Source organism: Lipotes vexillifer, unplaced genomic scaffold, assembly GCF_000442215.2.
Source record: "Lipotes vexillifer unplaced genomic scaffold, Lipotes_vexillifer_v1.1 scaffold276, whole genome shotgun sequence".
Taxonomy (NCBI): domain Eukaryota; kingdom Metazoa; phylum Chordata; class Mammalia; order Artiodactyla; family Lipotidae; genus Lipotes; species Lipotes vexillifer.
The window spans coordinates 506,477-528,679 of record NW_006782461.1 but is presented as its reverse complement, the minus strand read 5'-3'; the positions used below and the strand labels follow the sequence as shown (position 1 = coordinate 528,679).

General features: G+C 38.2%; 1 protein-coding gene across 2 annotated transcripts in view; it reads right to left on the bottom strand.

The window, feature by feature from the left end:
- Positions 1-2,118: 2,118 nt before the first annotated feature.
- The window catches only part of ALG8 (ALG8 alpha-1,3-glucosyltransferase), a 28,378-nt gene continuing 8,293 nt past the window's right edge, over positions 2,119-22,203 (bottom strand). The window contains exons 3-13 of one of the 2 annotated variants that reach the window (XM_007455295.1): positions 19,001-19,194; positions 15,688-15,797; positions 14,394-14,461; positions 10,978-11,104; positions 10,608-10,711; positions 9,678-9,798; positions 7,316-7,455; positions 5,965-6,104; positions 4,515-4,612; positions 4,121-4,193; positions 2,119-2,756 (exon numbers count right to left, since the gene is read on the bottom strand). In XM_007455295.1, coding sequence (XP_007455357.1) covers positions 2,525-2,756; positions 4,121-4,193; positions 4,515-4,612; positions 5,965-6,104; positions 7,316-7,455; positions 9,678-9,798; positions 10,608-10,711; positions 10,978-11,104; positions 14,394-14,461; positions 15,688-15,797; positions 19,001-19,194 — 1,407 coding nt within the window. In that variant the 3' untranslated portion in view covers positions 2,119-2,524. Of the gene's footprint in view, positions 2,831-4,120; positions 4,194-4,514; positions 4,613-5,964; positions 6,105-7,315; positions 7,456-9,677; positions 9,799-10,607; positions 10,712-10,977; positions 11,105-14,393; positions 14,462-15,687; positions 15,798-19,000; positions 19,195-22,203 lie in introns of both variants that reach the window. The other variant, XM_007455296.1, reaches the window with a different exon arrangement.

Sequence of the window (22,203 nt, the reverse complement as noted above, 5' to 3'; positions counted from 1 at the left end):
AGTCTGTGTTGGCATCAACAAGCTTTTCCTCAGTCTCTGGAGCCATTGCCCTCCTGGTAATATAAGGGATTGAATTGCTTTAAAGACTATATTTAGAGTTTGAATCCTTAAGTCAAACAAAAACTTACATGATGCCTAATATATAATAGATCAAAGCATATTTGCTTTGGTTGAAGATGCTTCAGGGCCCAGAGCCTCTGAGGCAGCTCTCAAGAACCTCCAAGGCTCTGCAGAACATTTTGGAAACCTCCGCAACAGATGAGCTCTTCCAGTTCTGACACCACATCACTTTGACAGTAACAACCTACAAAGCATAATTAAATTTGGCCTTGTTGAGAGGCATCCAAATTCATCTTTTTTTGTTTGTTTGCATACCAACTGGCAAAGATATGAGGAACTACACTGGGTCCCTTGTGTTACTACTGGTGCTACTAAACATTTAGATTTTAATCATGGCCTGTGTGGTGTGCTTCATTCATTCAACTGTGCCAAAAACTGGGACTATCAAGACAAGTGTGGTCTCTGCTGTCAAATTGTTAAAGTCTCCTGAGGAAAACAGATAAACAATTATTACAGCCGTTAATAGCAGAAGTAGACCCCTGGCCTGGGAGCACATGGTGGGGTACTCAATTCTGGGGGAGGGGGAGAGAAGGTAGAGGGAAAGGACTCGTAAAAATATCAGATATTTATTTATTGGCCACACTGCGCAGCTTGTGGGATCTTAGTTCCCCGACCAGGGACTAAACCTGGGCCCTCAGCAGTGAAAGTGCAGAGTCATAACCACGGGACCGCCAGGGAATTCCCTTAAATGATATTTATTGAACACGTAATATGTGCTAAGCAAGGTTCTAAATTTTTTGTGATTTTAGAAATGAGGACATTGAGGCAACGGATGGTTAAATAACTTGACTACAGATTAAAAAAATCATGGAGGCAAGATCTAAAATCAGGCTGTGTGATTTCAGGGACCCTACTCTTTTATATTTTTTGTGCCAGGGAATTCCCGCAGGGCCCCTCCTCTTTTTTTTTTTTATTATTTATTTTATTTATTTATTTGGCTGCATTAGGTCTTTGTTGTGGCACATGGGATCTTTAGTTGCAGCATGTGGAATCTCAGTTGCAGCAGGCAAACTCTTAGTTGTGGCATGTGGGATCTAGTTCCCTGACCAGGGATCAAACCCAGGTCCCCTGCACTGGGAGCACAGAGTCTTAACCACTGAACCACCAGGGAAGTCCCAAGGCCCCTACGCTTAATCATTACATTGTTTTACATTTATATTTATAGATACGGTAGCAGTGAAGTTGAATCTTGAAGAAGTTCAGACAATCAGATGATAGGGTAGAAAAGTCAGTAGAGAGAGGAAAGAAAGGAAGTGGCAAAAATGAAAGGAAGCAGAAGTACGAAATAGCATGGCACACTGGGAAATCTAAGTTGCTGGGACAGTGGGAGCATAGGGTGCAAGGGGGACCGTGGTGAGGAAAACAGGCTAGAGGGGCCGTACTTCCCTCCCCCTTTGGCAAAAACCCCCATCTTTATCTTTGAATGAAACTCAAAAGAAGTCTGGGAAAGTAGACTGAATTTAAGAGATGGGATAGCTGGATTAGCATCCCAGGATTCTATTGACCTTGGTCTCTCTCTGATCTTCTTAGGGGACAATGGTAAATAAAATGTGTGAAAGTCCCTAGTGTCAGCTAGATAAATGTTGGTTGAATTTGAATGTGCAGCAGGTATTAGGCAAACGGGGGTCTTGGATAAAGTGTATGAAGTACTCTCAAGGTGGGGGGAGGACAAGACTGGGCTGCAAAAAACCCTTAAGTCTTCTCACATGAGGAAAGTTTGAGAAGGAGTAGCCTTATCAAAATTGCAGTACTTGCTTTTAGAATAAATGAACTGTACAAGATGTCCTTAACTAATGTAAGAGTAGATGTGGTTTATAGTCTCTGCTGACAGGCCAAACAGTTCATTAAATATTCTCCCTGGCTTTGTGAGTATTGTCAATGTATAATTTCAATGAAAAAAAATCTCCTGGAACAAGGTGTACAGAATGGGGACAGTGCACACCACTTGCTTGTATGCATGCCAACAGGAAAATGTAGGAGCTGGAAATGATCCAAAAATTTTTTGTGCAGAAATACAAAATGGTATTTTATTTATATTTCCCTTAGCATATCATTCTAATTATGCTTTATACCCTGACAATGGTTATCATAGGCTACAGATAATCATGCTGTTGATCAGACTCCCTCCTTGCCTGGAGCAAGCAAAGCAGTCTCAATGATCTCAGACAATTTTAATAGGGGAAGGCGAGATTTGTTTCAGATGTGTTTCACTGCTTATGGAGGACAAGTGGCTTCTCACCATGGTGACAATCAGGTTGCTAAGCTGGGCAAGGCCAAGTTTAGAAGAATGGTCCTCAAACAGATTTACTGAAATGAATGGCTCATGCCACCAGCAACTTTCTTCAAGTTCTGATTAATTTCCCATGAAATAATTGCTTGGAATACATCCAAGCAGTTCCTTTATTCATTGCTTCTTTGTCTTGCCAACAGGAGGGTCAGTCAATACTGAAACATACAGTTTGAACCAAGCATATATGATGCCCACTGCACAATACACTGAGGTCAGTAACAAAGGGATAAAGGGGTACTTCAGCTTCCAAGAGGTGAAAGGGAATACAAATTCACAGAAGACTTCCAGAGGCCCCAGGCCAAGGAGGTAGAAAGTTTCCATCCAATTAAAAAGAGGTTTTTCTTTTCTGAAGAAAAAACGAGAGGAGTCTGATTTTAGATGAGTCATTCTGCTTTTGCAAACATTTCTCAGCTAAAGCTTCTCACCTGCACTGTCGTGATGTGAAGTACAGATAAAGCTAGAGTCAAACGAATGAATAAAATTTCACATTAAAAAAAAATGATAAAGATATATCATTACATTAACGCAACAATCCGAATTTACCCAACCATCATCTATGTTGTCACTTAGCTGAAGTTGCTGAGAGAGAATTAGCTATGCATTTGGAAGAGGAAAGGGGGCTGGATAGTGTGATATTGGAATAAGAATATGGTAAACAATGCATAACTTATTGTTTTGGTAAAATAATATAAAATTTGGTATTTTAACCATTTTTAAGTATATAATTAAGTAGTATTAAGTATATAGACAATGTTGTGTCAATATCCACTTTCAAAACATTTCAACACCCCAAAAAGAATCTCTGGAAACATTAAGCAATAATAACTCCCTATCCAGCACCACCATTGCTCTCGCCGGTCCCCATACCTACTAATTTACCTTCTGTCTCTATGAATTCGCCTAGTCTAGATATTTCATATAAATGAAATCATACAGTATTTGTCTTTTTGTGTCTGGCTTATTACACTTAGCCTAAGTTTTCAAGGTTCATCCATGTTGTAGCATGTATCAGAGCTTCATTCCTCTTTCTGGATGACTAATATTCCATTATATGTATATATACTATTTTGTTTATCCATTCATTTGTTGATGGACATTTGGGCTATTTCTACCTTTTGGCTATTGTGAATAAAACTGCAATGAACACTGATGTACAAGTATCTGTTTGAGTCCCTATTTTCAGTTCTTTTGGGTATATACCTAAGAGTGGAATTGCTGAGTCATATGGTTATAGTTGAGTTTTCATATAATCAAGCATTTGAGGTTTCATGAACACAATCAGATATAATCCATAAGCAAGCTTTAAAAAATTATATAGGTAACATTAAGTTTAGAAAAGAAAAAAATTCCACCCATAATTCTAAGATATGTAAGAATTTTTTACATATCTTTTGGTTGTAAGCATCTGTATTTATGTGGTTTTACTCATAATGCATATTTTACATTCCACTTTTTAGTTTTCATATAAAGTTTTTAATTTAAGCTGGGTAGTCCCTCCTCAAATATTCCCCCAAACTAAAGCCATGACCTATGTTGCCATGTGAGAGTGATGGAATATGGGTAATTTCTCCTGCTATCTGCTGATATTTTGTAATGTTGTGCTATTACTATTTAAACTTAAAAAATAAAATTTAAAAGGCTTATCAATCATTTAGGAGTAAACATTTCACAAAAGTAAATATAATTTTAAATGCACTTTTTTTAGATTACCTGAATAGAGTCTTCAGTGAGGAAATACTATAGATGGTAAACAGTAACATGAGTAAGATTTTAATGGGAAGTTCTGTTAAAAGAATAAAAAAGTACATATGATAAAGTTGGTAAGAGGAAGGTTTATGGTACTTAAGGGAATATAATCACAATGACACAGCTATATAGTGCTAGGAATGCTTTCTGAGCTTAACTGTACATTTTTGTGACATGTAAAGATACTGAGAATTAGGGACATGTTGGAGGTTTTATTTAAAAGAATGGATGAGCTCTCCTTTCTAAGAGATTTTAAGGTTGTTTAAATCATATAGTATTGATCAGACAGTACTGATCAGTAGGCTCTGATGAAAAGGCATGGCAATTAAATAGATCTCTCTTAAAAGAAGCTATTTACCTGGTGCAGTGAAGAGCAGAGGGAAGAGGGAATAGTGTCCTGTTGTGGTCAGAATCAGAAAAATGGAAGCATCTCCTGCTTTTCCCACAGACAAGAGGCTAAAAATAAAAATTCTTATAATAATTCCTTAAAACATCAAATGAAGCTTATACTTGCAAATAGCTGGAATAACCTGCATCTAATATTATTTCTAGAACGCACTTATGCATAAAATAACATACTGATCTTTGCCACAAGTCCAATTCAATTGAGAATATTAACTTTTTTAGTGGGAAACTTTAAGCAATACAAAGAAGAATGCATCACACTGAGTCATGGAACATTCAAAAAAGAATCTTGCTTCTCTGAGTAACTGCCTCCTCAAAGAAAGGAATATTGTGGGATTGGGAGCTGCCTAGTGGTGGCAGCTAGAGAAACAGGACTTGGAGTTTTATTTCCAACCCTATAGTCCTTCTTTCTTGGACAATGCCCCATACCTGCTGGTGTTTAATAAGAATTCTAACTAAAGACATTAGAAGTTTCTCTCTAGTTTTTAATTTGGAAACTCCAAGTTGCTAAATGAACCCAGACAAGCCATATACTGATCTGACAAATTTGATTAATGTTCTTTCAGAGCTTAAATGATTTCTCTCAGGATTTAAGAAAAATCTTAAGAAAAAGGCTAATTCTATTACCATCTATCTAATTGGGTTTCAGTTGTATATAAAATGGACACAACTGCATTTAAAATGCTTTTTTTTTTTTTTTTTAGCATGACACAGTGAAAAGATCTTAAGATTCAGCACGATAAGATTCAGGTTTAAGTCCTAACCCTGCTATTTGCTAGCTGTGTGACTTTGGATAAGTCACTTAAACTTTGAGCCCCAGTTTCTGCAGATGTGAAGACAGGGGATGATATCCATTTATACTAATTATCTTAAAGGTTGTTGTGAGGCTCAAAAGAAAGAATGCAAAACAAAACAAAACAACAACCCCCACCCCCCAAAAACCAACTAACAACAAAAGCAGTTCTGAAAAATCTGAAGTGCTGTACGTGTTAGGTATTATTCCATAATGGACTCAATCCTTACTTTGACTAACAACACTTAACAAGGAACTGTGGGACCTTATTTTCACAGGTGTGATGACACCAAAGTCCATGCTTTTTCCATACTATGCTGCTATTCAATAGCCAGAAGTAACAGCCTGGTATCATGGCGCTTAATCACTACAGTACCCCTTACCAAAAAATGCAGGAACAATACAGGCAGTTGTGCATACTTTAGAACCCTCACAGGTACAAGGATCCCAAGTTAAACATCCCCATTCTGTCCTGGTATAAATCTGTTCCCATGTGTCTTTGCCTTTGCCCATCCCACTGAACATGTCAAGAAGCTACAGATCAAATGGAAAACAATAGGATCACTGTGAAATATGCCAGACATGTTGACTGACTGAGCTATCTGCTTACCTCATTGGGAGAACTGCAAGGAGTATGGCTTTTTCATGGACGTGCCACCCAAACATGAAGGAGCTCAAGGCACAAAGAATTAGACATCGGAGAAAGCCTCTGGGCCCTTGAGGTTTAAACCAAAGACAGAAAATAGAGGGCTAGAAACAATAGGCAAAGAGAAAACTTCAGTATCATTTAAAATAGGCTTTACTGAAACATTGTTCAGGTGAATATAATTTACATCATCTCTGAAAAACAGTAGCTCTTAAGACTAGTCTCCATCAAACTGGGATAATTCGCTTTGAGAACAGTCCACCAAAAGTTAACATAAAAACAACTACTCAGAAAAAAAAAAGGCATTTGGAAATATATATTTAACACATTAAAATTATTCTATTCATCAAAATTAATATGAAATGATAATTAAGTTCTAGGATATCCAGTATAACTCCTAACTACACCTTCATAATTAGTTAATTAATAGTCACTGAACATATTAGGTCAAACTACAAAAGTTCATCGATATTGTGGAGCTAATAATAAATTAGATCTTAGCATATTAATAAACAAACACCTAACTTTGTGGGCTGGAGTGTAATTTACAACAAAACCATGGCCTTCCATATGCAGCTTACAAGGCTGAAGTTTTAGGAAAAAAGTTTTAAATTCAGAACATGTGGATAAGTAGGCCAACAGAGCTTAACTACCTACCAGTACTGCCACGTAATTAAGTGGGGTCAGGGGTCTTGTGAGTAGATTTGATTGTTTAGAAACCAAAATTAAAACTGAGTGTAATTAGATATGATTAAGTTATTTATGTTGAATTTTACTAAAATTGTATCATGAAATTGAGGGCATCATGATCACTAACAAATAAAAACAGCTATGAATGATGCCTATAACAGCATCTGATTCATATAAGATTCTTATCTGATGCTCAGACAGCCATTGTTGACTCTCTCAATTCATTATCATCGTCACAAAATATCCATGCAGTACAGACAAATTTAGAGTTTTTATCAGTTAGCCATGTATGAAAACAAAAACCTGATGTCCCTACTACATTGTCCTCTTTCTCCACGGTGTGGTCCAAGTTCCCTCCCCTGGGCTTTCCTTTCTTCCTCATCTGACGGTGAACAGATGGTCTATTAGTTTCTGGTGAGAACCTCTCTCATAGAGGCTTTACTAGTAATCCTTCCTTACAGTGTTCAAAGTTACCCTAAGAATAGGAAATGCCTCAATCTGCAGCAGGATTACAGCCATGGAATTTATCCTACAGTTGGGAAAACTTGAAAGTTAAAATTCAACCAGCCACACAAAAGAAAAGCAGAGAAAACTCAAGAAATGAGGACCACGTGTGAATTCTTACCAATATGGCAATCAGAGTGCAGATAAGGGTGGCCAAGGGTGTCACTGAGGGAAGGACTGTGTGTTGGAACTGCTGAACTAAACCACTTGTCATTGAGGCCTTGGGAATCTTGCTGGGGTCAAGAAGTTTCAGTTCTAAACCTACAGAGTAAAAAGACATTTTATTTTGTTTTGTTTTGATTAATGGCACACCATATTTTACCAATCAATTCTTTGAGGAAAAAAAATTAGCTACTAAAACTTAAGACTGTTTTCAAGGTCAAGATTTCATTAACTCGGTCCTGCACCATTCTACCTAGTTTAGACTGCAGCTGTCTGTATTGGAACAGGAAACCTTGCTGGTAGGCAGCATGAACAGCAATATGCTCTCACCTCTAAAATGAAGCAAGCTTTCTAAAATACAGGTCTACAATGTCACAGGCCAGCTTTGAATCCTTCCTTGCCTATGGGATAAAGTCCACATTCCTAAGCACAGCACATAGTATCTCCCATGATCTAGCCCCCTCCCACCTCTCCAGCCTCATCTACTCCACCTTGTTAAATACAGCTTGGCCACAATGAGCTGACATACCACTCTGACACCTGTGTCCTTTTGCACAGACTACTGCCTTTGCTTAGAATGGCCTACTCACTTTGCAAAGTTAACTCCTAATTCACTTACTCATCTGAGAAAGCTCCTAACTCAGGAAGTAGAGCTGATTTTCTTGTGGGCTAAGGTCTGTTATACATGCCTCTGTTTTCACCACACCGCACTGTATCTGTATGTATGTTCATTTCCTCTACTATATTCGGTTCCTTAAAGGCAGGAATGACAATTAATTTATTTCTATCCCCAGCACATAGGAGTTCAAGAAATACTTACTAAATGAACCAAGTCTGAGGATAATGATGCAAGTCCCAGCCCAAAAAAGCTAACAGAAGAGTCAGGGACAGTCTGAGCACCTGAATGGCCCTGTCTAATGCCACTGAAAATTAGTGAAATGTGGGAAAGGTGTAGACTACCAAAATATTTTCTATTCATTCACCTTGTCCCTTTTTCCTTCAGCCTGCTGATTCTCTCTTCAAGCTAATAACTATCTGCCTGAAACAGAGTTGCCTAACCTGCCACTGACTTTCCATTCACGACCTCCTTGAGGAGACAGATATACAAGGTGAGGTACAACAGTTTCCTGACTCAGATAAGGCAAGCGACCCTTGTACCTCATATCATGCTGGTTGTTTAAAGCTTTTAGAAGTGTTAAGAACTTACTTTATAAGATGCCATGTACGTCAAGGCTGGACTCAGTGGGTGAGCAATAATACCAAATTATGATTTCCTGTAAGTACGTAGCCAAAACAGTAATAGCAGCCACCACGCATTAAGCATCTACCATGTGCCAAGGGCTTTGTAGCCGTTACTTTTTGCCCCCCTGAGGTACAGAGAGATGAGTAATGTGCCTCAGTCACACAACTAATAGGTGGAAGAATCGAACCCAGTTCTGTCTGGTTCCAAAGCCCCTGCTACTGACAGCCTAGCACTTCTTTATTGTTGCATTTGTTTCTCACACAGGTTTTTACATTTTTAAAGGTTGTAAACAAAATCTTATGTGGCCTGCAAAGCCTAAAATATTTACTGTCTGTCCCATTACAGAAAAGTTTACCTATCCTTCTCTTGATCCTGCCATTTTCCATCAAGCTAGGCTGTATTCACAAAGGAGAGACTGTGAGTTGTTCCACAGAATTATTTTCAGAACCATCCAAAGGTTATAAATTCTTTTTCATCACACCTCAAACTTAACAGCATAGCCTCAGTTTTCCCTTTCTTCTAATCTCATGTTAAAATGCATGGCCATCATTTTCCTTATTGGTTCAATACCCACAGTCACAACTTACACATTCTTTTTTCCTGCTTCTTCACATTTTTAAGTTTAAAACTAAGGCTATAACTACTGAATAACGTTTTGCTTAAGGTAAAATTACCTTTTAAAAATGTCTAAAAAGTTTATTTTTTTCCCAAGGAAAGGAGCAACAACCTCACTGCCACAAGGAGCTTTTATAAGGAGTGCAATCTGTTTCCTGCACTGAAGTCTCAGTCCCTAGAACCACTCCCCTGTTCATTCTGAAAGCTGAAACGCAGGGCTGGAGAACAAACAGCTCAGCCACATTCAAAACACAAAACAGGTTTTTCCATTTGTCAATGTGACTAGTCCTTTCAATATTCATAGTCTAAGTAAGAAGGCTTAGGGAATTCCATGGTGGTCCAGTGGTTAGGACTCGGTGCTTTCACTGCCGGGGCCAGGTTCGATCCCTGGTCGGGGAACTGAGATCCCACAAGCCGCACAGCACGGCCAAAGAAAAAAAAGTGAGAAGGCTTGCTACCATACCAATGATGGACAGCACTTTGTCCAAAGCGCTGTACAAAGCCCAGAAATTTGGGGCCCAATATGCGTGGCAGAGGCCCCTCTTGAAAGGGAAGAGTCGGGAAAAGACTTGAGGCAGTTGGTTCTGTTGAAAAGAGATTAAACAGTGATCAATCTTTCCTAAATTCAAAAAGAGAGCTAGGGTACTGTCTATGGCATAGCACGTAGAAAGTTATGAGGTCTGAGTTCCGGTTTTTGTACAAGGAAGTGGTTGTGTGATCCTGAGCAGTTCACAGAACCTCTTTTTTTGTCCAACCTTCTCATCTGTTAAGTGGGACAAGATACATCAGAGTACTCTGAATACCAGTCCAATACTATTATAAGTATAATAATGGAAGAATTTATAAGGGGCAAAGGAGAACACAGACTGCAGCTTTACCAAGTTTACTGAAGAGAAAGGGACGGCAGGGAAGGCCGGATGAGAGATGCAGTGTTTCCCAATTTTAGCAGAAATTAAAACTAATTAGTTGAATTCAGCATGAGGGAAGAAGTGAAAAAAGAAAAACACCTGTTGAACATCTGTAACATTCTAGGCACTTTAGAATGTTTGCTGTCAATGAATGACTGAAAGCACTGTGAGTCCTGATTTTGAGGTTACAAATAAAGTACAGCAAACAAGCAGATTAGCAAATATAGAAATCTGTGACTAATTATTAGCAACTCTGTGTGAGTGTGTGTGTCTGTGTGAGACACATAGTTAAACATACAAATATATGCACATACATATTTGCATAAGCACAAAAATGTCTGAAAGAATAACATCCTATCTTTGGGGAGTCATAGTGGGAAGGAGTAAAAAAGGAGTAGTTTTCCTTATTTCATATATTCCTGGCTTTATTATTTTTTTCTAAATAACAACAAACATGTATTCTTTATAACAAATAAAAGACTTACCAAGGCTAGAAAAGGACCCAACGAAAGGGCAGAAACTAGGAAAACAATTAGTCCCAGGGAAATAAGACGGAGAAAACTGAAGCTGTTCCATCGGATGGACCCATCTACAAAAAAGGAACATTATCATTAACCAGGGGCATGGAAAGCCATAACTTATACAATATGCCAAAACTAGAAGTATCCTATGATAGTACACCAATCTTTATGATGTGGCAAGAGCAGAGAAAAATCAGAATGGGTAAAGGGTTTATAGGATCAATAGCTGAGAGATACCCATTGTGCCTCATAAAACTCTCTCACAAAGCAAGCCACCAAGTCAAGATAAAATAAAATAAAGCAAAAATAAAATAAAATGATCACTAAAACTTGCCTGGTTTATTTGCAGTGAAACAGTAAGATCGCAGTAAATATACACCGTAAGCTGGTGCTACATAGAGGTAGATGTGCTTGAAATGTAGGAGAACAGCAAAGAGAAATGCTCCTTCCGTATGCCTTTTCTAGGAGATTTAAAAGGTAAATAATTCAAAATTCAGGGTAGACTAAACACAATAATGTAGTATCCTGGATTGGATTCTGGAACAGAAAAAGGATGTTAGTGGAAAAACTGGTGAAATCTGAGTGTACCAAGGTTGGTTTCTTAGTCTTGATGAATGTACCATAAGATGGTAACATTAGGGGAAAATGAGTGAGGGGGTACAGGAACTCTATTATCTTTGCAACTTTCCTGTAAAGCTAAAATTATTTAAAAAAATAAAGTTTATTAAAAAATAAAAACACTGGAGACTGGTTGCACAACAGTGTGAATATACTTACCATTACTGAACTGTACATTTTAAAATGCTTAAGATAAATGGGTGAGGGGAGGAAAGAAATAGGTGAGGGAGACTAAGATTAAGTACAAACTTCCGGTTGCAAAATAAATGAGTCATGGGTATGAAATGTACAGTGTGGAAAATTCAATAACTATATTGTCATATCTTAGTATGGTGACAGACTGTAACTAGACTCATGTGGTGATCATTTTGAAATGGATAGAAATATTGAATCACTATGTTGTATAACAATTAGCAAAAACAAACAAACTCTAAGAAAATGAGATCAGATTTGTAGTTACCAAAGGTGGGGAATGGGGGAGGGAGAACTGAATGAAGGCAGTCAAAAGGTACGAACTTCCAGCTATAAGATAAATAAGTACTAGGGGTGTAATATATAACATGATAAATATAAATAACACTACTGTATGTTACATATGAAAGTTGTTAACAGAGAAAACCCTAAGAGTTTTCATCAAAATTTTTTTCTATTTCTTTAATTTTGTATCTTTATGAGATGACAGATGTTCACTAAACTTATTGTGATAATCATTTCATGATGTATGTAAGTAAATCATTATGCTGTACACCTTAAACTGTATGTCAGTGCTGTATGTCAATTATATCTCGATAAAACTGGAGGAAAAAAATGGTTTAAGGTGGTAAGTTTTATCTTATATGTATTTTACCATATTGAAAAAAACACATGGTTTTGAAAATATACAGGGATATGTCGTTTTATTGCGATTTGCTTTATTGCGCTTCACAGATACTGTGTTTTTTACAAATTGAAGGTTTGTGGCAGCCCTGCATTGAGCAAGTCTATTGGCGCCACTTTTCCAACAGCATTTGCTCACTTCCTGTCTCCGTGCTACATTTTGGTAATTCTTGCAATATTTCAAACTTTTTCATTATCACTATGCTTGTTATGGTGATCTGTGATCAGTGATCTCTGAGGTTACTACTACAACTCACTGAAGGCTCAGATGATGGTTAGCATTTTTTAGTAATAAAGTATTTTTAAGTTAAGGTATGTACATTTTTTTAGACAACGCTATTGCACACTTAACAGACTACAGTATAAACATAACTTTTATATACACTGGGAAACCAAAAAATTGACATGACTAGTTTTATTGCAACATTTGCTTTATCGTGGTGGTCTGGAACTGAACCCACAATATTTCTGAGGTCTGCCTGTATTTGGAAATACTTAACAAATGAAATACGATGTCTGGGATGTGTTACAAATTAATCCTCTGTGTGTGTGTGTTTAGATCACTGTACTATTTTCTCCATTTTTGTATATAATTTAAATTTTCTATAATAAAAAGGTTTAAATGTAATATAAGAACAGAGGCAAGTGATTCCAGCCAGCTTTTATACTGAGCCTAGTCGGTTCATAAATTCATTATTTCAACAAATATTTATTAAGTACTAAGTTTGATGCTGAAGTGCAAGACACATCATCATAACAACACACTACAAATTCTCCTTAAGGAACCTAGGGAAGTTAATTACCTTCACCCTCTTATAGTTATACAATAGCTAGAGTTGATTTCCAGAGACGATCTGGGAATGAGAGTACCAATGATTACACATAAAGCTATGCTAACAAAGAATCACTTAAATCTTATATTACGTATTAGGTAACATAAACTACAATCAGGCTGAAGGCACCAAGTGTTGTGCCAATAGTACTATAGACCTAACAAACTACCTGGGAGAATTAAAGGCATTCTGATTGAGGAAAAATATAAAACCTCCAAACTGAGTTGACTATAACTAAAGAAGTCTGCATTCTACCTACCTCACAGGGATTCTGGAAGGATCAAATGAGATAATGGTCCTGGGGTCCTGGGGTTTGGAAGGATCAAATGAGAAACTGCCAAAGAGAACATGAAAGGCCAAGTTCCTCCTTTCACTGTCTCATCAGGTGTGGTCTAGAATAGATGCGTTAGGAATGATAACGCAAAAACAATGGGAGGCTTCCAAATCTCTCCACCGGTTTTATTATTTATTTAAGATTCAGAGAAAGTCTAGCTGGTTCTATAGCTAAAGTTTAGTTCATTTGTTCAACAACCATCCAACATTTATTCATTGAACACCAATTCTGATCCACGTATAATGTGGCTTTTTATGGTTAAAAGAAAAAAACTTATCCAGACATTTATAGTTGCCCAAGAACTTTGAAAGAGATTATTGAATTTGATCTTTCCAAAGTCCCTGTGAGGTAGGTGGCCCCATCTTATAAACAGAATGCATCAAGGGTAAATTTTATTTTATGGATGAGAAAACTGAGGCTGAGAGGGTTGATGGTTGCCTTGGGTTAATGGTTCCCAAACCTGATGGTGTATCAAAATTCCCTGGAGATTCCTAAAACCCAATCCCAAAGATTCTGATTCAGTGTACAGAGGAGTGTCCCAGAAATCTGAATTATCCTCTTTCCTCCTCTATGAAAGGAGGAAACTTTTAACAACTTCACAGAATAGTTACAAGGTTTACTCAATAATATATTATATATAACGTACCCAATCTGAAGCAGCCAATGCTTTTGAATAACCCCTCTCTGAGTCACACAGCTTATTAGGTTATCCAGGATTTCAACTCAGGTCTTCTGGTTCCAAATTCCATACTTTCCATTACACTATGCTACATGCTGCTGATGTTAGCATCACAGTTACTACATAGTATAAACTGCTGAAGATTTCATTCCTGGATAAATGATCCCAACCAAATATAGAAACTCAAGTTTATTTTAGGCCTGCCACACTCTAACAAGTTTTCAGAGTATAATTTTCTCATCTGTAAAATGGAGAAAAGTATTATTAAAAGAGAAGATGGAATTTGTGAGAAATACTCAATAAAAGTGTCTATAGCACTTGGCAACTCAAAACAGTTGGTCAAATAAACTTACCTATCACCTTTACAAGCTAAAAACCAAACTAATATAATTAGCCTATTTTGTGTTTACCTGAAATAATCGTGCAATAGAGAGTAGCATTAATCCAGATAAAAAACCATTGTACTGGAAATGAATATCTGGACTTAGGTCAAGGAAAGAAAACAGAGGATGCTAATTTCACAATGAACTGTGCCAGCAGACTAAGTATAAAAATTGCAAATGCTTCCATTATAGGTAAATTAAAGAAAAATATTACTACCAGTTTGGACTTTTCATAAAAGTGTTTTCTATAAACAGCCAAATCCTGGACAAACTTTTAAATTAAAATTTATGTTTAAGAAGAAAACCAGGAAACTTTCCCAAATTTTCTGTACCTTAAAGAGCCAGCAACTAAAGGAGTTTTTGTTTTGTTTTGCTTTTTAGAATCAGGGATAAGAAAGGAAGGGACCTAACAGCTACTGAAGGCCAATGCATGTAGCATTCCATTGTTTACAGTACACATACAGTGAACCTGTGAGGTAGTTAGAGCTCAGAGCATTAATCCACTCATGGCCTAACACTACTTGAATTTCATACCTGAGATTCAAGACCAGGTCAGACTTAAACCGAAGTCTCGGTGTTTTCTTCCACACCTGGCTACCTCTATGAAAACTGTAGAAATTCGGCTTCTGTCATTCAGATTTTAGTTACATTCAGGAACCCCCCACCCCCCACCCCCAGCTTTTTCTTTTAAGACTTTTTTGATGTGGACCATTTTTAAAGTCTTTGTTGAATTTGTTACAATATTGCTTCTGTTTTATGTTTTGGTTTTATGGCCACAAGGCATGTGGGATCTCAGCTCCCCGATCAGAGATCAAACCCGCACCCCCTGCATTGGAAGGAGAAGTCTTAACCACTGGACTGCCAGGGAAGTCCCCCATTCAGACCCTTTGGATTTAAGAACTTTGCCTATTAATATGTCATAAGCCAAGATGGCAGAAAAGCATGAAGGCCTGTCTGTTTCCATACGGACACTGTGATATGCCGTTTCCTATAAAAGGTATTTAGAATAATGTGTTATAAACTAGTTAAGATATGTGTATTAGATTAATCTAAAGACAGTTAACAAGTCCCAGTATATTGCTTTACTGGCAGTTTAACTGGTTCTTGCACGTCACCTCTAACTTTTCAGGGACAAAGTGCTCTAACAACCAGAGTCTGATAAAGTTGGGCAGAGACCACAGTTTGGGGAACTGACTAACCCACCCCACATCCACTTTCAAAAGCAGCTCACATTTCAGAATCACCATTACAGAAAGAATTAATCTTATACTTAGTATATATCAAATAAGTAAGGGAACAGTACATAAAACGTCAAGGATACGGTCTACAATTAACAACCCGAAGTTCCACAGCAGTAACACTGATAGAATGAACTTTGGCTTCTCTGTAAGTTCTCTGCCTGCTTTTTTCCCATCAATGCATTTACAGCACCTATATTGGAACACGAGGAAAGAATCAGAAACAAATTTAATCTTCATTAGAATACGATAATACTTCTACAGAGTACACTCTGATATACTCTGATGCGTTTGATTAGCCATTCCTGATAAAGTGTCCATGCCATTCTTTTTTTTTTTAATGTGGAACTATTTTATTTTGAAAATGATGATTAAAAAGTGACACTGAGGCTGAATAGCAGTCAGAAAACCCAGGTTTATAGCAACCCAAATATGAAGGAAAAAAAAAAGGAAGAAAGAGATGGAGGAATGAAGGAGAGAAAGGATGAAGGAAATGAAGCTAGGACTTATGGAGTACTCAGTGCACGCTAGATGCTTTCATTCAGAGTATTAAATTTACTTCTCAAGGACCATGGGAGGTTTTTTTTAGAAAAGGAGGAAAGAGACTCCAAGAGAATTTCTCGTAGTCCTTCAATATGACTGCACCCAAATCACAGCTCTAATGTTGCCAATTATTAATAGGGAGGAAAAAGAAAGGTGATGGAGTCCAGTTCTGGTGATGCTGACAATTTTCCAATTAAGGTGCCCTTAGGTGTCACCTCTCCCAAGAAATTCCAGTGGGTTGGAAAGTTTTTAGTTGCTTCCCTGTCAGTTTATTAGATTAGACACAGGGATTGGGGTGTCCATGCCATTCTTGACTGTTTAAAAAGGTGGTAGCAGGAAGAAAGGCCTCAGGGCCAGTTCCACGTCTCTTTCTCAGCTATGTGGATTTGAAACAAAAGTCTTCATTTTTTCTTTTTTTTTGAAAACAAAGTCTTCATTTAATAAAGCAAACAAACAATAAAACCATCCACCAAAAACCCAAATGTAAGGATTTTGAAAATTGAGAGGGCACACACTATTTTAGTCCTTAAAACTAAAATATGCAGACCAGAATGATATAGCACTCCAAATTATATATTACGATACCAGCCAAGTTAAGAATAGACCTGTGAGGACTCCTCTGGTGGCGCAGTGGTTAAGAATCTGCCTGCCAATGCAGGGGACACAGGTTCGATCCCTGGTCCAGGAAGATCCCACGTGCCGTGGAGCAACTAAGGCTGTGTGCCACAACTACTGAGCCCATGCGCCACAACTACTGAAGCCCACGTGCTCTAGGGCCCACGTGCCGCAACTACAGAGCCCACGTGCTGCAACTACTGAAGCCTGCGCGCCTAGAGCCCATGCACCGCGACAAAAGGGGTCACTGCAATGAGAAGCCTGTGCACCGCAACGAAGAGTAGCCCCCTATCGCAGCAACTAGAGAAAGTCTGTGTGCAGCAACGAAGACCCACGCAGCCAAAAATAAATAACATTTTAAAATATATATATTTAAAAAAGAAAAAAATAGACCTGTGATAGTTTGGGAGAGGGTGGTGGAGGGAACTGAAAAAAAAAAAAAAAAGAATAGAGCCACAAACCTGCAGCTCTTGATTGCCCAAATAATTTAAAAAACTCCTATGAAAAAGTGTATCTTATTTAAAGGTAGAGATATAGTAATTAAGTGACAATACCAGGTGACAAAACAGTATGATCCCATTTTTATTTTATAAAAATTAAATTCAGATACAGGAAAGAGGCTGAAATAATATGCACCAAAATGTTGACAGGGACAGCTGTAAGTGCAGGAGTATGGGTCATTTTTACTTTGTGTGTATGTATAATTGCTTTCTGTTTTCCAAAATTTTGACAATGAAAAGGATGTATTATTCTATAAAAAGATTTTTTTAAAATGTGTTTCATTTGAATATCAGCAAATTCTAAAACCAAAGAAATCTAAAACCAAAAGAAGACATAATAAAGATGCAATTAAGGGGCTTCCCTGGTGGCGCAGTGGTTGAGAGTCGCCTGCTGATGCAGGGGACACGGGTTCGTGCCCGGTCCGGGAAGATCCCACATGCTGCGGAGTGGCTGGGCCCGTGAGCCGTGGCCACTGGGCCTGCGGTCCGGAGCCTGTGCTCCGCAGCGGGAGAGGCCACAGCTGTGAGAGGCCCGCGGACCGCAAAAAAAAAAAAAAAAAAAAAAAAAGATGCAATTAAATAGGGGTTAGCAAAAGGTGTCCTGCTTTTCCTCCATGGAGCCTCAGTTTCCTCATAAATAGAGATAGTAACCTTACAGGGTAATTGAGAAGTAAGTTACTAATCTATACAAAGTGCCTTGTTCCAGATTTTTATCTTACTTAACTGTTCCCTCTACATTGTAGATGGAAATGAACTCTACTCCCTCTCTCTGCCTGTATACACTTTCCCTGAGAGTGTGAATTTAAACATTTTGAGTTAAAAGGAGTACATTTACATATCACCTTCCCTTTCAACTCTTGCCAGGTCATAAAGAGAATGAAGGTCAGGGTGCCAAACAGCAGTTATTCCACGAAAATGAGCAGGGGTTAAAACATCCCCAAGGGGCTCTTTACTGAATGGGGCAAGAGTTCAGTCTAGAAGGCCTCACAAACAGAAATGATCTATTTATGACAAAGGTCATTGAATGGACACCAGTTACTGCTCTGTCACAATCACACCAGCAGGCTTAAGTCTTAGGACAGAATAGAAACCAACATTAACTGGGAAATCACTACTTGGAAGTCACTGTGCACAATATTCTACATACGTGTATTCACCTACTTAAAAGTAACTTATAAGTAAAATATGCAAAACATAAAAATATAAACATAACTTAAAATTAGTGAAGAGTCTTCATGAAGGAAAGAATCCAGAGACTACAACTGAAAGCACTCAGTAAGATTTCTTGAGTTTACTACAATGGAAACTCCATTGGTGGTTAGCATTATGCATATGTATGCATGAGTGTGCTGTGCTGTACGTAGGTATGCATATCCCAAAGAACAGGGTAGGTCATGGCAGCCTCTGGTAGTCTGCTACAAGGAAGGAAAGAGAAGCATGTAGAGCCACTTTGGGCAGGAGAAACGGTCCTGGAACTCACTTGGGACTACTTTTCACAACATTCACAATCTCTTGTTCTACCTCTAACTTGTAACCCCACCCCCCATTTTCTTCCACAAGATTCAGCTAGACTGCTTGCTGTCATTACTCATTGTGAAGTTTGAAACACAACCATTTTGGACTGTTCTAGCATTTGCTATTATATGACCTTTGTTTGCCCCAAATGAGGAACAAGTTAATACTATAACTATAATATTTCCTCAACACCTTCCACAGGAAATGACATTCTCAGACTTACTCGTGGACAGCATACACAAAGAGTGTATCTGTAAAGATGACGGAAAATCTCTGGAAGAGTAAGGTCCTTGAGCTGCAGTAATTCAGATTGCGGACATTCAGCATCTCTTGATCAAAATATTTGGCAACATGTGACAGGGCATACTCAAACCATGCAAAAAAGGGGGGGTAATCCAAGGTCCACTCTGAAGTTGCCTGTGGTAAAAATTGAAGATAGAACATAACCTAAGTAACTGAATAAATAAAGAAGGTGCAAAGGTTGGAAATTCTCATTCTCTCATCTTTAAAAAAAAAACACATGATGAAATTATACTTAAAATATGCCATAAATAGAAAATTTTCTGTTAAGTCTGAGCAGAACACCAAAACGTGTTTCCTAAGTTATTTAACACAGTCTTCAATTTCCTTAGAGTCAATTATACTTCACAAGAAGTTAATTTGAACACTTTTAATAATAAACTTGGCTATGACATGGTTCTACTCATCTAAATATAAAAAGGGAGCTGAGACATAATGAATGATTTACTAGCTTGAGTTCAAGTTCTGTCCCAGAGATTCAATTTCCCTATCTGTAAAATGAGATATTGTGAGGACTAAATAAGTTAATACATATGAAATACGTTTATAAACGAAAAAATGCTACACTGATGCTACTTATCTTTTGTTCCACTAGGTCATTAGATCCTTGAGAGCAGAAACCACTCTGTCATTTCTGTATTCTGAGCATTTAGTAAGTTCCTGATATATTATATAAACATTAGTTAAATGAATGAATGGTCACTAATGATTAAATGAAAATATAGATCATAGGAAAAACATATAAACTTTATATAAAAATATAAAGTATATATAAACTTTATGATGCTATATTTTGTTGTTTTGTTTCAGTTTCTGCATTCGTACAAAGATGACAGTACCTAGTTCATGGGTTATTAAATTTTACATATAGGGCTTCCCTGGTGGCGCAGTGGTTGGGAAGCCGCCTGCCAATGCAGGGGACAGGGTTTGGGCCCTGGTCCGGGAGGATCGCACATGCCGCGGAGCAACTAAGCCCGTGCGCCATGGCTGCTGAGCCTGCGCTCTAGAGCCTGTGAGCCATGAATACCGAGCCTGAGTGCCACAACTACTCGAGCCCGCGTGCCTAGAGCCCGTGCTCCGCAGCAGGAGAGGCCGCTGCGATGAGAAGCCCGCGCACCACAGTGAAGAGTAGCCCCCTATTCCCACAACTCGAGAAAGCCTGTGCACAGCAACGAAGACCCAGTGCAGCCAAAAATAAATAAATAAATATTAAAAAATTTTTTTTTACATATATATATATATATATACACACACACAGTATTGAACCAGATATAAACTAAGTATCAGTAAAAATTATTAATTGTTATCATTTAAAATATTACTATCCTCATAGCATGTCCCTAAAACTAACCTTGACCTTGCACCTAGAAGAGCTGAGACAGTAATAATCTCCCTACTCTGCATTTGTTGCTCTTTTCAATGGAAAACTCCTCTCCTTCTGGAAGTGCACTAAGGGTTCACTAGGTACTAACTGAGTGCCCACAGGGACTACTATTTAGGGTCTCTCTATAGTATAAAATGAGGCAAGAGACTCAAACTACTCATTAGCTCTTTGTTCATGATAAGGATGAATGAAAACTTTAGGTCTCAATAAGAAGTAGCCTATTTACTCCCCCTGCAGGTATCAAATGCAAAGGCCAACCCAGAGGCTCTCTGTCTAGGGCACTCAGGCTATGAACCCACCCATTAAATTTTCCTTTATGAAAAGTTCCTTCTCTAATCCCAAATCTCCAATGTGGGGTGATGAGCCACTGAACTATGGAAAGAAAAATTTGAAATTCTATCTTTTACTCTTATCCTTCTTAATTTCTATTTTTAAAAGTATATTAATAGGGCTTTGCCTGTATAATTTATAAAGATGTCTTGGGTAGTGAATGCTCAAAAATGATTTCTGGCTAGGGAATATATTTTTTAAAAAGTTTAGAAATTACTGGTCCATATAATTTCAAGAAATTCAACACGAATCTAGACTTTATTAACATCTGTGGCTTCCAGCCACAGTTTCTATGTCAGAGCTCACTCTACCCTTAAAAAGCCATTTATTTTATTGGAAGTCTAAAAGATTTTCCTACTTTATTTTATTGACATATTTATTACTTTAAATAAAATGGGGAACAGAAAGCATGAAAAGAGTTGGGAGAAGGAACAGGTGCTGCCTGAGATGGTCATTTATCCAAAACAAAATGTCCCTGTCCTTCCCTTGCCGTCCCCAACCCCACACCACTCAGGCACCCTCTGTTATGTTGGTCCTTCTCCCCACAAAGACTTCCCAAACCTAGCCCAGAAGGCCCTCCCAACCTCAGGGATTTCCAGCTGGGGCCATCATCTTACCTAAACAGCTTTTGGGAAGGCAGGAAAGCGATTAGCTAACATTTCCTCCCCAGTGAAGAGTTCTGTCACTTATATGTGGTAGAGCTGGGGCTCAAATCTGTGTCTCTGACTCTAAATCCATTCGCTCAGGAAGCTACCACAACAGAGCTGTTTCTTCAAGTACAAAAACATCCAACCTCATTTTTACATATGAAGATGTAAAAATTAATAAACAGAAACCTCAATTAAGATAGAATCAGAAGGCCAGAAGGCGGAGGTCTCAGGCCCTAGGAGGACAGCAGAGCCCAACAGCAAGCTGTGACAGGGCGAGAGAGAGGCATGGACATATATACACTAACAAACGTCAGGTAGATAGCTAGTGGGAAGTAGCCGCATGGCACAGGGATATCGGCTCGTGACAGGGATATCGGCTTGTGACAGGGATATCGGCTCGTGACTGCCTGGAGGGGTGGGATTAGGGAGGGTGGGAGGGAGGGAGCCTCAAGAGGGAAGAGATATGGGAACATATGTATATGTATAACTGATTCACTTTGTTATAAAGCAGAAACTAACACACCATTGTAAAGTAATTGTACCACAATAAAGATGTTAAAAAAAAAAAAAAGAAAGTCTCTTCTTTCCTGCAAAGAGCTCAGACTGTCACAACTCAGCCAATGAAAAGCCATGGACTCTGTTTACTCTAGCCCTCCCAGCTTCCTTTTTCCCTCTTTGAAAGAATTCTCCTTCCCTCACTATGCACTACGCGGGGACTAGCACATGACTCGCTATGGTTGCAGACCCTGAATTGCTACCTTC